At 37.7% G+C, this 15,352-nt stretch overlaps 1 protein-coding gene across 3 annotated transcripts; it reads left to right on the forward strand.

The window, feature by feature from the left end:
* Positions 1-3,756: 3,756 nt before the first annotated feature.
* On the forward strand, positions 3,757-15,352 carry ADRM1_1 (adhesion regulating molecule 1). Of its 3 annotated transcripts, XM_051211342.1 has the most exons (10): positions 3,768-4,013; positions 4,051-4,164; positions 4,196-4,283; positions 4,315-4,380; positions 4,419-4,464; positions 5,255-5,405; positions 6,829-6,919; positions 10,347-10,537; positions 11,879-11,972; positions 14,805-15,352. In XM_051211342.1, the coding sequence occupies exons 1-10, from the start codon at positions 3,810-3,812 to the stop codon at positions 15,017-15,019; spliced, it is 1,260 nt and encodes a 419-aa protein (XP_051071390.1). In that variant the 5' UTR covers positions 3,768-3,809; the 3' UTR covers positions 15,020-15,352. The 3 variants fall into 3 exon arrangements, with proteins under 3 accessions (XP_051071389.1, XP_051071390.1, XP_051071391.1); XM_051211343.1 differs by adding an exon at positions 5,449-5,523 and having other exon boundaries at positions 3,757-4,013; positions 4,051-4,283; positions 4,315-4,464; XM_051211344.1 differs by having other exon boundaries at positions 3,792-4,013; positions 4,051-4,464.

Genomic DNA, 15,352 nt, shown 5'->3' on the forward strand with positions numbered 1-15,352 from the left:
TACGGTTTATAATTTCATAATAAATCCCGAAACGTTCCGGCTTTAACTTAAGGACCAGGCGAGATATTTTGTCGAAGGCTTGCTTTGACATATGAACATTAAACCCACTGAAATATTTCTGTTTTTCGCTGCATCTCAATCTTCCGTTGTAATTAACAGATTTATCAAGCACGATAGGCCTTTCCTAATATCATGTTGTTCGATGGATAGAAAGTTATACTCTTCAGCATAGTTTAGAATAACCATACGAATAATCTTTTCCATCGATTTGACAACTACATTGGATGGACTAACGGGCTGACAGTTACTGATTAAGTTTCTACTCTCCAATCCAAAAAGCTGGTTGGTAATTACGTCTTTCCAGTCTCTTGGCAAATAAGACTGCAGCAAAGATGTATCAATGGCATTGGGACGAGTTCAAAAACCATATTCACCAAGGATTCTGTAATGTCGTCAGGACCACTAGACTTATCTAGTTTGAGATGCTAAAGTAATCGCTATACAAATCCTTTCTTAATATCCAGAAAGTACATCGACAACCCGCCATTATAATTGATTGTTAGCCCTTCACCATTGTGGGTAAAAAATGCCTCACTAAAACAGTCTGACAAAACTTCAGTTTTCTTGACAATACCAACGGATTTTCTTGCAATAAATGTAGTGGGGTTGCTTCGCTTTTCTGAGTTTGCCCCTTTGTATGTGAGAACGACATTTTCGGACTATCTTCACAATCCCCAACCACTTGTTTTTATGTAAATATTTAGCCTTAATTATCCACGTTTTGCGAGCGTTCTTAGTCTTACAGTAAAACGATCTGTACTGTTTTGAGCCTGTAGAAATAAACATACCTCAGTACTTTATTCAGTGTCTAAAACGTTTCTTGGCCTGTTTCATTATCCGTGGTGGGCAGTTATTTGGCCTACGTTATACTAAGCACGGTATAAATCGGGATGTTACTAAGCTGGGTATACTTTTAACTATGAACCATGCTTCTCCGATTGATGAGCCATCATTGATTGAACGGTCCTTTGTTACAGTGTACTCCTCTATAACCGGTATTTTTGCTCTCCACATATTTGGGCGACGCATAACCTGATTGTATATTATATCACAAGCTCTAAGCATGAAACATGAAAAGAACCATGATTGCTAATTACTATTGGCTGAAGGACATTTAGATAGTCAATATTCCCGGCCACATGAACGATTACAAAGTCTAACAACAAAAATCCTTGGTTAGAATCAAAACTTGCTGGTTCGGGTGCAAACTATAATGAACCATGCTCGATTAACGTCACCGGGGAGCCTACTACCGAAAGGAAGTTTATACACGGCGGTGGTCATCCATTTCCGACTAATATCGGTTGCATTGAAGTCTCTTAATGTCAGGCATCTGTTATTTCTACTATCCTTTTCACTTAATTGAGACTTTCATAGCATCACTCTAAACTATGACTGAGCAAACATTTATTCTAGCGTCATGTCTTACGTCAGTAATAAGTTAGCTTTTCATAATTATTTTCTATTTTATTTTTGTTACTAACTTGACGACACATAAACAGTCGTTTATTCTTGTTCTGTGTTTATATACACACTAATTAAACTATTTGCAGATTTCACGTCTCCTTTATTTCTATTCCTTTATTTTCTCCCTTTCCTTCTTTAAACTCAATTCAATATTCTTCGCAATAACACAGGACCAGATTTATTATTATTCTATTATTATTGTCTTTTTCAAATATGGCAAATATAGTGTTAACATTATTGAAACTTGTGTATTATTGCATTTTTGAAGAAACCCGAAATGGTTTCTTCACAACACTTATGTAACGGCAAATGCAACATTGACACATCATTTGCCACCAGAACTCATGCCTGAGGGCTCATCGCCTTCTAGATCGGTGATGTCTTACCCGAACGGTAAAACATTCAGAGCCAACAGGAGTTATGCTCCGAGCATCTTTTGTACGTGGTGTGGTTTAAAATGGTACACATATTGTGGAAACAGGTTCTATACTTATCATATTGGTTTTTTCTCTCCACAGGGAAGAAAAAATTTGACTGCCCATATTTATAAGTAAAGCCGACCATTGTAAACATTTAAAACGGTAAAAGGTCGACAAGAATACACTGTATAATCACCAGTATGACAACGAACTAAAAAAGAGTACCATAAAACAAATTTTGAGGAAACTTTAAAATCTTAAGCTAAATAATTAAAGTTGAAGTACACAAATTACGTTTTCGACGCAATAAATGTACAAAAGCAAGATCAATTCATAAGAAGTATGAAATCACTCCAGCAAGGAGTAACTCACTCAGTCGGCTAAAATAAATCCCATGATGAGATGTGTGTATATCCTCTGCTTTATTAAATTTCAACTAACTGCAACTTTCCAGTTAAAAGTCTTGGTATAACCAATCAATTAATAATTTCAGATCAAACGTTGTGTCCATATTACCGCATTTTGAAATTGTGGAGATTTGTTGCTCAGGTGGATGATTTTGATGGAGTTTGTTCTCTTAGCAGGCTGATTTGGTCGTGGAGCTTTCATCGCCCTTCTGAACGATATCATCAGCACAAAATTCAGGTGGACTTTAACTGTTCAAATTTCTCCACATATGTCTCACAGCTTGTTCTGTAGGCCTCGACGTTGATTAGTTCTTGTTGACCTTAAACTGGTCATTTTTTACTTCTTTGTTTTGGTCGTATCTTCGATTGGTTTGATTGTCAACTCCATGTTCGTCCATAATTTTTCTGAATAGTTGATAAATTGGACCGATTTCAATGTGCTTGTTGGTTGACCTGGGTGCACAGGTTCTAAAAATCCTCTGGTGCTTTTAGAATTGCCTTTATCCAAGATCTTCACATTTTTCCAGTCGAGTGTGTGCCTGCGGACATTTCGCTTCTACCCGACATTTGTGCTGATGATGTCGTTCAGAAGAACGATTAAAGCTCCACGACCAGCCCAGCCAGTCCAGAGAACAAAATGGGAACACAGGATTAGTAATTAAACAGGCACGTCGAACTGAACAGCCATCTCGGAACACAAAACTCGATGTAAAATTACAATTGGGTGCAAGTTACTTTTCCTCCCTCACCTTGTGACCTGCAGCAAATTAAATGGAACGTAATCATAGATCAATTTTCAAAAAAACCAAGATGTAAACTGTGGTTGACCGTATACTATATACTATATAGGCCGGGTTTAGGCGATTGTAAGACCTGCTCATTCTCTGTGTAGCTTAGTAACTGTCCCTTGCCAGTTGGCTTTCTGTTTTTAATCATGCTACTTGCATCGGTAATTCTGAAACTCAATTTTCACATGTCGATATCACGAGTCTTCAGCTAATTTTTAACAAATTCATTCATCATTGGTAACAAAACAGATACAGAATTTCCTCTCTCGATTAAAAAACTCACTCTTTGTTATACGTCCAAAACTTACAGAGGATATATAAATATGCCAGAGCCATGCCTTAAGTAATGAAAGAGACCCATATAAAACGTCCTCATGGATCGCATAATTGTCGGAACTAGTTGATATCCTCTAAAGTGCTCAGTGAATCCGGTTCTAACGCCAGCATTAGAGATAAATATCTAGTTTGAATGTTGTTAAAAAAGGTAGATTAAAGTATGATTTGTGGCACTTAATATTGCTTACTTTTTTGAAGCAAGTATACCTGAATGTGTTTTGAAGGATCTTCTTAATATCTTTAGTAAGGTACTGAATATCCATGATAGTGTTGAGTATTGAACAGACTGTGTCCTTGAGCGGGCCGCCTCCGCCAAATTAGGTTTTTTCGCCATGTCGGGTAGGACTGCCCTGTTCGGAAGGCCTCAGCAATCTCAAACACGACATTTACTGCAATTCAAAGCAGGGAAAATGACGATTGGTGACGATAACTGGGTTCATGCTGACCCTCGCAAGGGATGGGTGTATGTTTATCAGTCCGGGGACGGAAAGTTACACTTCTGTTGGATCGATCGCAAAACGTTTCTTGTTGAAGATGTAGGTGTACTTCCATTCGCATAAATTATTAAGTTAGAATTTCGTCATTAATGCCAAACAGGCTGAGTTTCAAAAGATTCCACAATGTACAACGGGTAGAGTTTACCTTCTTAAGTTCAAAGGTCCCAAACATTTTTTCATCTGGATGCAAGTAAGTTTTATTCTTCAAACCATTTTCAAAGGAACCCAACGGAAAAAATGATAGTGACATTTGTTCAAGAATAAACGACTACATTAGGTCTCCACCCGCACAAACTACAACACTCTCAAGTAAATTTTCTGGACCTCAATACATTTTTAGGTGACTGGCTTAGTCGTTTTGAAAGTCTTAACCAACTTTCTCACAGCGATATTCTGGCTTTGTTGTGTAAGTTGTAATTATTCTTTCAGATCTGTCAATCTTAGCGATGGGGGTAGGGCTTGGAGGTGGATTAACTTCGGAATCTGATATGTAAGTTTGACTAGACTTAGCATAACAACTCATTTTTGTCTCTAGTAGTTTTAATATAGTGTGGATACTCCGTTGAACTTCTTTGGGTATATCCTACTGGATAAGTAGAATAATCTGTGAGTACATGGTTAAGCTTTCCGAGGTTTTGAGACAAAGTCTGTCTGATCGCATCACGACCTTAAATCGACTCTACCTGTTTAACACATGCGTCCCATAGATGTCTGCAATCTCTAGGTAGTGAAGGGATTCACTTTTCGAAGACTGCGTGACTTGCTTAAAAGATCTAGTTTCATGACAAGTATATTCCCATCACATAAAGTCTAAAACTAAGCTTCTGGACAAAAGTGGCGTTGCGAAGCAACAGCCCAGTCACTTTGATTACAGTATAACGTATACCGATTGCAGATGTTTAGTTTCATCTTTGATCCACGATTTATTTATATCGTAGTATTACCCAGTGGCGTAAACTGAAGCCAAAGCTGTATGCCTTCACCACATGAGAAGTTAGTTGATATATGCAGAGAGGAAACTGTCTTTTGTACCAAATAAGTTCTGCGTTCGTCAACTTTTATATATTACAGCAGTCTCAATTACCTGTACTAATTGTCTGTCGTAGTTAAATCATTACCGGATTGAAACTAAGATAGTTGATTTACACTAACACTATGCTAACTGACAATTCAAAGTATTACTTAGTCGGTTTTCTGGGCTTTTTAAGTGTATACTCAACACTTCATATTGTTTAGTTCCTGCTACTCAATTAACGTATTTTTTTGTAATTCGTTTGCAGATCATCTGCTCAAGCAAATGCTGTGACAATCGGGCGTCATTTAAATACGGGACATCTAGATGAATCTAATGTATCTACACCTGTCATTGGGACTACTGCCACACCATCTTCAGGAACTTCATCCACTGGCGGTAACTCTCTACGCCCATCTGTAAGTTACCTAAAATTGTTTTAATTTACTTACCCTACTTTAGCTCCTAGTTAAACCTTATATGTTATTGACGTTTCGGGATTCTTCCGTAGTCATACTACGGGGGATTATTTGATGTGTAAGCTTTGCACCTACATTTTATGAACGTTTTCCTCGGTACAAGTTAACTAGTCTGAATGAGCTGTTTAGTATTCTAAGTGTTCAAATTTAAGGATCATGTACGCTCAGCCTGACCTTTTCGTTACAGTTTGATATCCTAACCAAACCTCGCACTTTTAATGGTGTTTTCCTAAATCCTCAAACACAGTCTAGAAAACAGTCCAACTGACCTTGAGCCGCACTTCAGTTACTTACTATCTTCAAGCAACATGAATGGAAAATTGATGTAAGTCCTTTGACTCTTAATGAGGTTGAAAAGTGTATTAGCAACCTAAAGCGATAGGGAGCAGAAGGGCCTGGTGGATTAACTTCTGATATTTTTGAGGGTGGTGGTCCAGTTTTAGCAGTTAGATTAGCTGAGATCCTAGCTAAAATCTAGAAATTGGACATTATCCTACCTGACTAGTCTCGATCGCTGATCGTCCCTGTCTATAGGAAAGAATAAAAATCCCCTGGTGATAATCACGGAGGAATCAGTTTAACTAATCTAGTGTCTAAAATATTGGTCTCAATAATACTTTGACGTCTATCTAAAGCTCGCGAAAAACAAACCCGAGGAAAATAGTCTGATTTCAAATGTGGACGTAAATGTAAAGACCAAATATCCCATGACCTTAAGGTGTGGTTCGACCCTGTTGATCGTGATATTCTGTGGCACTTTTTCGAGGAAAGGTGTCCTAAAGAAGTACATTAACATTGTACGTCCTCTCTAATCGAACACTACTGATCGAGTCAGAGTTTATGGTGAACTGTCACAAGTGGTTATCTCAAGTGGTGTTCATCAGGGTTTTCTGCTTTCCCCGTTAGCTTTTTATCAGTCCATTATGCCATCCAGTATTATGAAGTATAAACACTTAGAGTTTCGTACCAAGTTATTAGTAAATTACCGTAGATCTATAGTCCTTTTGTGTTCTGATTTACTACACATCCAATTAAGTTAGTTAATGTATTTCAGTGTATTTCAGACGAGGAAAACAAAACATTTAAGTCATCTAATAAAAAATTTGTAAATGGGTACTAGACTTGTCGATAAAAGTATAGGTAATATACTACATCTCAAAGCTAATTGTTAAAACAATACAATAACACATAGAAGTGATGTAAATATAATACTGTTCATCGGCAAATAGTCTGTTCACTAGTTTAGAGGTCATGAGTATTCTTGTTTTTTTAAAGGGATTCAGAGTTAACATACAAACGTTTTTGATAGTCACAACTGATGTTACTTTCTCATAACAGATGTTTTCTCCATTCTTTCCTAAAGACAACCGATAAACGACTTGAAGCTGGGAAAATACAACTTCAGGACTTGAGAAATATCCTCTCATCAATCTCTACTGGAATGCGGAGTTCATGTATGTAATGGTTTAATTTTATAGACGAAAAACTTGACCAAACTTTTATACTGCAGAAATTTAGTTACTTCGAAATTTAGTTAACAAAAAAGAACTGTTACATAACTCACACATACTTTCACCAAAAGTAAATATCAAAATCGTATATACGCTGTTTTAACTACTCCGAACTCACTGATTATGATTTTTTGTTAAATCATCCTTGACCTCATAAGACGTATCGTAAAACCGGATGATGAGATCAGCCATTCAAATTATTTCGTCAACAAGCGTTGACTGCATGCGGATGGTAAATTTCCAAAGCTCAGTGAAATAGTAAACCCTATAAAAATAATGTAGGTGCACATTAATCGGTTGGGGTCTTCGTGAATATCTCTATCAACGGTTACAGACTCAGAGTAACATTGCTCGTAATCCATCTCAGGTTCATTGTTCAGGTGAATTCTCGTTTCATATCCCCTTAGATTTAGGTTTTAAAAGCATATTTTGCTTTTTATTTCACGAATACGTTCTCCCTTCCTGAATTATATTTTTTATGTGCAATGCTTTCTAGTAGCACTAATACTGTTACTACTAATATTTTGGAATTCGTCTTGATTTCATTTCTCTGTGGATATATGGTATAGCAAATTAAGCTGATGCACACATATGCCAGATTTCTCTATTGCTTATGACTGACAGCTTATTTGATCATGTCTTATTTTGACCAAAATAATACAATAATTATTGACTTATAATTGCAGAGATTGTTGACAAAGTTATTGGAACCAATTATTTACTTGAATATTCCTCAGTTTCATATATTGTGAATTTTTACAATAGTAAATCTATTTGTAGATTTATTATCATTTACTAATATGGTTAGCATTTTTGAATGGGAAATAATGTATATTACATTGTGGTTACGTCTACTGTTCCTAATTAACTGAGAGCCCTACGAAATAGTATGTTTATTCAAGTTACCATCTTACATCGGTTCAGAAAGATGAAACTAACAAGAGGAATACCGAAGGAGTTGACACGATAACGTAATTAATGATAGTGTAAACATTTACGTATTGAAGATTGTGGTTTAAAAACGGTATGTATGAAAATACTGGAACTCAATATCTAGGGAAAAAAGAAGACTAAATGCATTCGCTCTAGTGCGACCGGTTCTAACTTGTTCTACCCAACGTTTGCTACTACTGATCTTGTTTATCGTGCAGACTCCAGTCATGTGGTCTGAACGTGTCAACAGGTCTCAATCCATGTCAGTGATGTTATAAACTGATGCTATGTTTCAGCCTGATCACCCCTAGATTTCATCCAACTCTCCATCGCGCGCGTTGTAGGCCTAACATTTTACAGCCAGACTAACGTTAAAACTACACAAAAGATGGCCCAAGTTGGTATAACATTTTTCAACTTTCACCATACATAAGCTGATCTCACTTGACACACCATCAGTACTCATACAACTGCCCAAATACACAAACTTTTCAACTATATCTGGAGGTTCACCACAAAGAATGAGTGTAGGTACAAGCTCCTATTAGTCTTTCAGAAGTACTTTGTGTTTATAGGATACAAAATACCTGTATTTATACTAGCTGCCAACTGATGAAGTGGGATTTAGATGGCATTATATCATCTGATAATAAAACAGTCTTGCCTGCGTACTCATGGTCGAAAAGTCTTTCTTCGCGCAACAGATTTACATCATCACATACGTTCTTCAGAGCTGTTTCCAGAATATTGCCGTTGGCGATATGAAGGGAGGTTGGAAAGGTTGTGCGATCCTGACTAACCCCATTGCTGGACCGGAACAATGGGGAGAAGTAATCTAACACTTTCCTTCAGGTGTTTGCATATAAAGCCTTCAAGGTATTAATAAACTCAGACATACTCTTAGATTACTAATCCCAAAGCACAATCGGTCAGTGATCTTGAGTGCTGTTAGAGGTATGAGGGCGGTTATTAGTCCCCGGTTGTTCACATCGTGGAAGGGTTCTTTTAGAGGTACCTAAAAAGAAAATTGGGTTAGAGATGGTCTTAATGACCTGAGAGCGTGACCGCAGTGCCCAAGGAACAACTGCTTGAAGTCGGTCACACACGAGCTTTTTGCGAATAATTTTCGTGCTAGCTCCGTACTTGTTGAGACCTTGCCGCCAAAAACGGATATCCGCGGGATAAGGCGAGGTGTCCATTTTTAGGGCCGACCTTCTCTAACCCCACCTCTCCTTGTGGGAAGGCAGCATCGCTGTTATACTGGTTGTCTGAAGGGAACACCTTACTGCCGTCACATCTCTGTACAGCCAGCCGTACGACTTCGCATTCGGACCTTGGGATTTCTGCTTTTAGTCCTACCGCTCTTCAACCGACCTGTCTGGCATGGTAGGACCTTGAGCAACGATTGTTTCAGCCAGTGCAGCTCGATTGGTTCATCATGATAAGCAAGCCCAACCAGCACTTCAAGGCAGCAACAACAATCAGGAAAGTTTGGGCTCGCCCGGGATTTAAAGCGCAATCCTGTTCAACGAGTCAAAAGGAGCCCTATTATCAAGGAACAACGATCGTCAACCTGTAATAAGTGTGACAATTGAAGATTTGATCGATACATCCATATTGTAATCGAAAACTATTCTGCTCCTCACAAATACTCACAGGTTCTGTACAATCTGTGGGGTATAACTGTTGCCAGTAACTTTAAAACAATGAAGAGCATACTGACGCCCCAGTAACTGTTGCATAAGTCAAGAAGGCTTTTTTCAAAGATAGGAATGGTGATCTCTTTATTATAAAATGATCATATTCCTGTTTGCAAAGTCTTTCCAGTTAACATAGTAAGTTCCTTGACCAGTGATTCGTCATTATCGTTATAAAGGGCCACGGACAGGCTGTTTGGATCTTGTGACTTGAAATGCTTCAAAAGTTCCTCCCGTATCTTCGACTGAACAACATTACCCTTCAATTCCATAATCTCTGAATAAGAGTTAGAAAGGAATAAAAAATATAGTAGTGGATAAGTTAGAATGGTGCGACTGGTATTGATTTTTTTTTTACAATGCATTGATAATGAATTCCAATTAAATTAAAACACTGGGAGACCAATCTTTCTGATGATTTTTCACCGTAGTTTGGTTTAATTTTATCGCAGGGTCTATCTTGACTAGTTATGTGGTATTTGGTTTGGAGTGGTACGCATTACGAATCTGTTTGCTGTTGTTAGTCTCTAACTGTACACATGTTAAATTGACTACGAGTAAGATTTTATTGCACTTAGCCAGTACTTCTGCTTCTGGTTTTGGAAACTTTTAAACAGTAAACTATTAGTGCCCATGAATGAATTCATACATGGTTGTTTTAATTGGTTTTCTTATTATTATTTTACATTACTTACACAGTTATACTGTTTAATCGTTGATAATGTTTTTATTCTCTATAGCAAATGATGCAAAGGTAGAATTAAACGATGTCTTAAACGTAGATAACTTACATTCACTTTTGAATAAGCCGGATATTCAAGAAAGATTGTTGCCTCATCTTCCTCCTCTGGATCCTGAATCAGCGAGTACAAATGACTTGGAAAATATCACTGCAAACATTCAGTCATCTCAGTTCAAAACCACTTTGAAAGTAAGGGTTAGATATGTTTTAGTTTCAAAAATAATTTTGTCAGTTAACAGTTCAGTTGACGAGGCACTTCTTTCATAGCTTAATATTCCTAAACATTCTAATTTAAATTATTCTTATTATTCTAATTCCTAAGAAGTATCAAATTGATCTCATCATTTTAAATTAAATTGGAAGGTATATTTTTGTTCAGTGGATATTCAGTCACACACTTTCTGTCTCTATTTTTCTTACTTATTTCCTTTTAGGCATTTGTTGGAACACTAGTTTGAATGCGAAGTTAAAAATATTTTATTAACTGTTGATCCATTGACAGAGTCTGCTTATATTTTTCGACCAACTTTTAAATGATCCTTAAAAAGTGTAGATAAATATCTCTGTTTCCATTGTTCTATATTTCTTAAAATCGTAGTGATGATATGTTCCTGTAGCACTTAAAAAAATAATTCATAGTTAAGTGACGAATTGTCTAGTGTACCGAATGTGCTCACTTCCATATATAATGGTTTAGTGCCACTATGTAGACTAATCTGATTGAGGTAATAAACTGTCAGGGATTATCGCTCTCCTTCACATCATAAATTCTAGCTCAAAACCAAATACATCAGTCTTTATAGCTTCAGTATTGTCCCCTCATCTTTATCCTACTATTTCATTCGAATTGAACTTGATTTTTTATGCATCTCAACCCCCTTAACTTCTCATCTTATTAACTTCGTGTTATACTGATATGAACTGAACAATTAGAACCTGTATATTTCTCTAGGTTCTACTTAATATCAAAATACGCCCTAGAAACTTGCTTAGGCTGAAGGTTATTATCGTATTCTAAACTTGAGACAACTAACTGATCCTGCTTTAACTGTTTCTGAATGGGGATCGACCAGTGTTTGAGATAGTTAACCCAAATATTCACTAAAATATCTGTCTTGGATGTCCACTTGTTGAGTTTAGTCAATCATTTGGTTTCTCTATAGGATACTATCCATAGATTATTAGTTCAGCGTAAAGATACTCAAACTCATTACCTTGATTTTTACAAAATCTAATAAAGATTTGAGAGCTACACTGATTTCAAATATCACCGTAAAATTTCATGAGATTTCACGTCTATTTGCACAATACACAATCTACATTTGTTCTCTTCGCTTATAACGCGAACTGTCTTGAAACTGGGGTTAAAAGTTTAAAGTATCTACACCTTTATTTCATGTATTACTTAATTTACGATAGATCCAGTTATATTTTTACTGCATATATCACTGTTCATTTTTGTTAAGATTTCACTCTTTTTACTCGTTTTTGTTACTTAACTAGCTTCCTCATTGTATTCGTCTTTTGTAGTCCTTCTCAGCTGCTTTTCGAACAGGTGAACTTGCCCCTGTTTTGGCTCAATTCAATTTGGGTATAAAAGCCGATGAAGCTGCAAGACGAGGTGGTAAGCCTGTCAAATGTTTTTCTCGCCTGAACAAATGGTCTATACCAATATGATTTTCCTGTATGTATCGTTTTATACATAAGCAGCCCTACTTACTTTTGTCCATCTCTTTGTAATTAGTTGGGTATAATGTCAGTTCAGTAAACTATTACTTACTTACTTACGCCTGTTAATCCTAATGGAGCATAGGCCATCGACCAGCATTCTCCAACCCACTCTATCCTGGGCCTTCCTTTCTAATTTCATCCAATTCTTGTTCATTTTTCTCATGTTTATCTCCATTTCCCGGCGTAATGTATTCTTTGGTCTTCCTCTCCTCCTTTGGCCTTCAGGATTCCATGTGAGGGCTTGTCTTGTGGCGCAGTTGGGTGTTTTCCTCAATGTGTGTTCTATTCACTTCCAGCGCTTCTTCCTAATTTCTTCCTCCGCTGGGATCTCGTTTGTTTTTTCCCACAGTTGGTTATTACTAATAGTGTCTGACCAACGGATCCGAAGTATTTTGCGTAGTCAACTGTTAATAATAACAATAATAGTAATAAACACCTGTATCTTCTGGATGATGGCTTTCGTAGTTCTCCAGGTTTCCGCCCCATACAGTAGAACTGTCTCGACATTTGTACTGAAAATCCTGACCTTGGTGTTGGTTGACAGTTGCTTTGAGTTCCAGATGTTCTGCTTTCAGTGTCTCTGCTGGGATGTTGTCTAGTCCTGCTGCTTTGCCACTCTTGATTTGTCTGATGGCCATGCTGATTTCTTCAGTTGTTGGTGGGCCGACATTGATTGGGAGGTCCGTGGGTGCTGCTTCGGTATTGAGTGGGTTCAGTGGGGCTAGTCGATTCAAGAGTTTTTTGAAGTGTTCTACCCACCTGTTTCGTTGTTCTTCAATGTTGGTGATTACCTTGCCTTCCTTGCTTTTTACTGGTCGCTTCGGTTTACGGTGATTTCCAGACAGTTTCTTTGTCGTGTCACACAGTTGATTCATGTTTCCTTCTCTTGTAGCCTTTTCCGCCGTCGTTGCTAAATCTTCCACATATTAACGTTTGTCGATTCTGCTGCCCATCTTCACTTGTTTGTTTAGTTCTGTGTATTCGCCTTGTTCCTTGGCTTTCTCTGCTCTTGTTCGACTGGTATTGATTGCTGCCCTCTTGTTCCTCCTTTCTTGAATCTTATCCAGTGTATCAACAGTGATCCATTCCTTGTGATGGTGCTTCTTGTGGCTCAGAACCTCATGGCATGTTGAAGTGATTGCTTCTTTGATCCCCTTCCAGTCGTTCTCCATAGTAGTTCCTCCTCCGTTAAGTAGATCATGAAAGGCCTGGAACTTATTGCTGAGGACTGTCTTGAATTCGTTGAGTTTGTCAGTATCCCGAAGAAAGGCCGTATTGAACTTTCGTGATATTGCCCGCCCCATTGTCCAGTGCTTCTTGAGTTTCAATTTCATCTTGGCGACCAGCAAGTGATGATCTGATGCTATATCAGCTCCTCTCTTGGTTCTCATATCTTCCATCGTCCTCCTGAACTTTTTGTTGATGCAGATACGGTCGATTTGGTTTTGTGTAGTGTGATCCGCTGAAGTCCATGTGATTTTGTGTATGCGTTTATGTGAGAATATGGTGCCGCCTATGACCAGTTTATTGAAGACACATTGGTTTGCAAATCCCTCACCATTTTTGTTCCTTTCTCCCAGTCCGTGTCGTCCCATGATGTCTTCATATCCAGTGTTGTCCGTCCCAACCTTGGCATTTAAATCTCCCATCAGAATGGTCAGGTCCTTTGTTGGACACTTCTCGATGATTGACTGCAGCCTATTGTAGAATTGATCTTTAGCGTCTTCATTGTGGTCGTTGGTAGGCGCATAGCATTGGATGACGTTCATTGTAATGCCCTCTTTCTTTGTTTTGAATGAGGCTTTGATGATCCCTGGTCCATGAGATTCCCATCCTATACGTGCATTTTGTGCCTGTTTGAATAGCATCAATGCGACTCCTTGTGTATGTGGGGCATTTTCTTCTTCATGGCCGGAGTATAACAGGAGCTCTCCTGAAGCTAGTCGTTGTTGTCCAACTTGCGTCCAATGTGTTTTACTGATCCCAAGCACCTCTAGGTTGTACCTCCTCATTTTTGCAGCAATTTGGAAGACTCCCCGTGTCCCACATTGTACGAGTATTCCATGTACCTATAAAAATTTTTGCTCTGATTGTTAGAAGGGGCGTTGGCCTCGTGACTTCCGAAGGAACTCGGCTTTCATTATGAGGCGTCATAGTTCTTCTAAATGAAAACACTGACTTCCAGGGCAGAGTTTAAAAGGTTTGAACAATTTTTTCTGGTTATCGTTTTTTTAGCGAGTTAGTTTTCTACGGGATGGGGTCGCTAACCCCATGCCCAACCCTCCTCCTTTATCCGGGCTTGGGACCGGCAGTAGCCCCCGGAAGAACTCCAGGCCGAGTTCAGTAAACTATACTAAATTATTGATTTAATTGACTATTTCGTGTGTTCTGTTAATTCGAAGACAGCTGACTAAAGTACAACTAATTGTCAAATCATAAAAAACTACTACAGATCATTATTTTTGGGAAATTGCCGAGGCTTGACTTTTGATTCCCAATTTTTGTAGAGTTATTTTAAACCTCACTTAACTTGTTGATTATCGGACTGGCAATAAATGTCGTAAACTTTCGCACGATAAATGTCATTCAAATGAAAGCGCGTGTTTTCACAACATAATCCTAAATCACAGCTTCATGTTAAAATGAAGGAGACACATTTTTTGGGACGGTATGTTCTATAAGTACAACTTAGATAACTAATAATTAATTTTAATTCCAATTTCAGACCTAGTGGCGTTTTCAAATGCACTCCAAGGAAAAACGACTGATACAACCTCTCAACCCTCAAATGACAGCGGTTCGAATGTCACCCAAAGTACGACTTCTCAGGAATCATCAAAAGACAAGTCAGACCATAAAAAGGAAGGAAAAACTATTGCAGATACTAAAGCTGATAAAAAGGATGAGTCTTTTGATGACAATAAAATGGACACAGATTGACCAATGTCAAAGCTGTATTAGCTAAAACTTTATTACATATATTCATTACACTGCGTTAAATCGACTGATTGAGGTTGATTAAAATTATATATATATATTAGCAAGAATATTTTGGCATGCTTACACCGACGAACAAAAACTCACTTTAACCTTATCACTTGCAGATTTGCTCTTTGACGTTTGTTTCTGCGTATGTATTCAGAGCATCCATGAATTTTTCTGTCTTTTTTTACAATATTTACAAAGTTAGTTTTTGAATAAAAATAAAATTGAAGGCTAATGTCTGTAACTTATTTGTTTTTTCCCTACTACTGGTGATGATAATAATAATAA

This window comes from Schistosoma haematobium, chromosome ZW (assembly GCF_000699445.3).
Source record: "Schistosoma haematobium chromosome ZW, whole genome shotgun sequence".
Classification (NCBI taxonomy): Eukaryota; Metazoa; Platyhelminthes; class Trematoda; order Strigeidida; family Schistosomatidae; genus Schistosoma; species Schistosoma haematobium.

Bases quoted from the DNA above. Each gene is read 5' to 3' on its own strand.
- ADRM1_1 (XM_051211342.1), top strand. From the start codon at position 3,810: ATGTCGGGTAGGACTGCCCTGTTCGGAAGGCCTCAGCAATCTCAAACA. The intron at 4,165-4,195 runs GTAAGTTTTATT...CCATTTTCAAAG, and splicing joins ATTTTTTCATCTGGATGCAA to GAACCCAACGGAAAAAATGA. The intron at 6,920-10,346 runs GTATGTAATGGT...TATTCTCTATAG, and splicing joins TACTGGAATGCGGAGTTCAT to CAAATGATGCAAAGGTAGAA.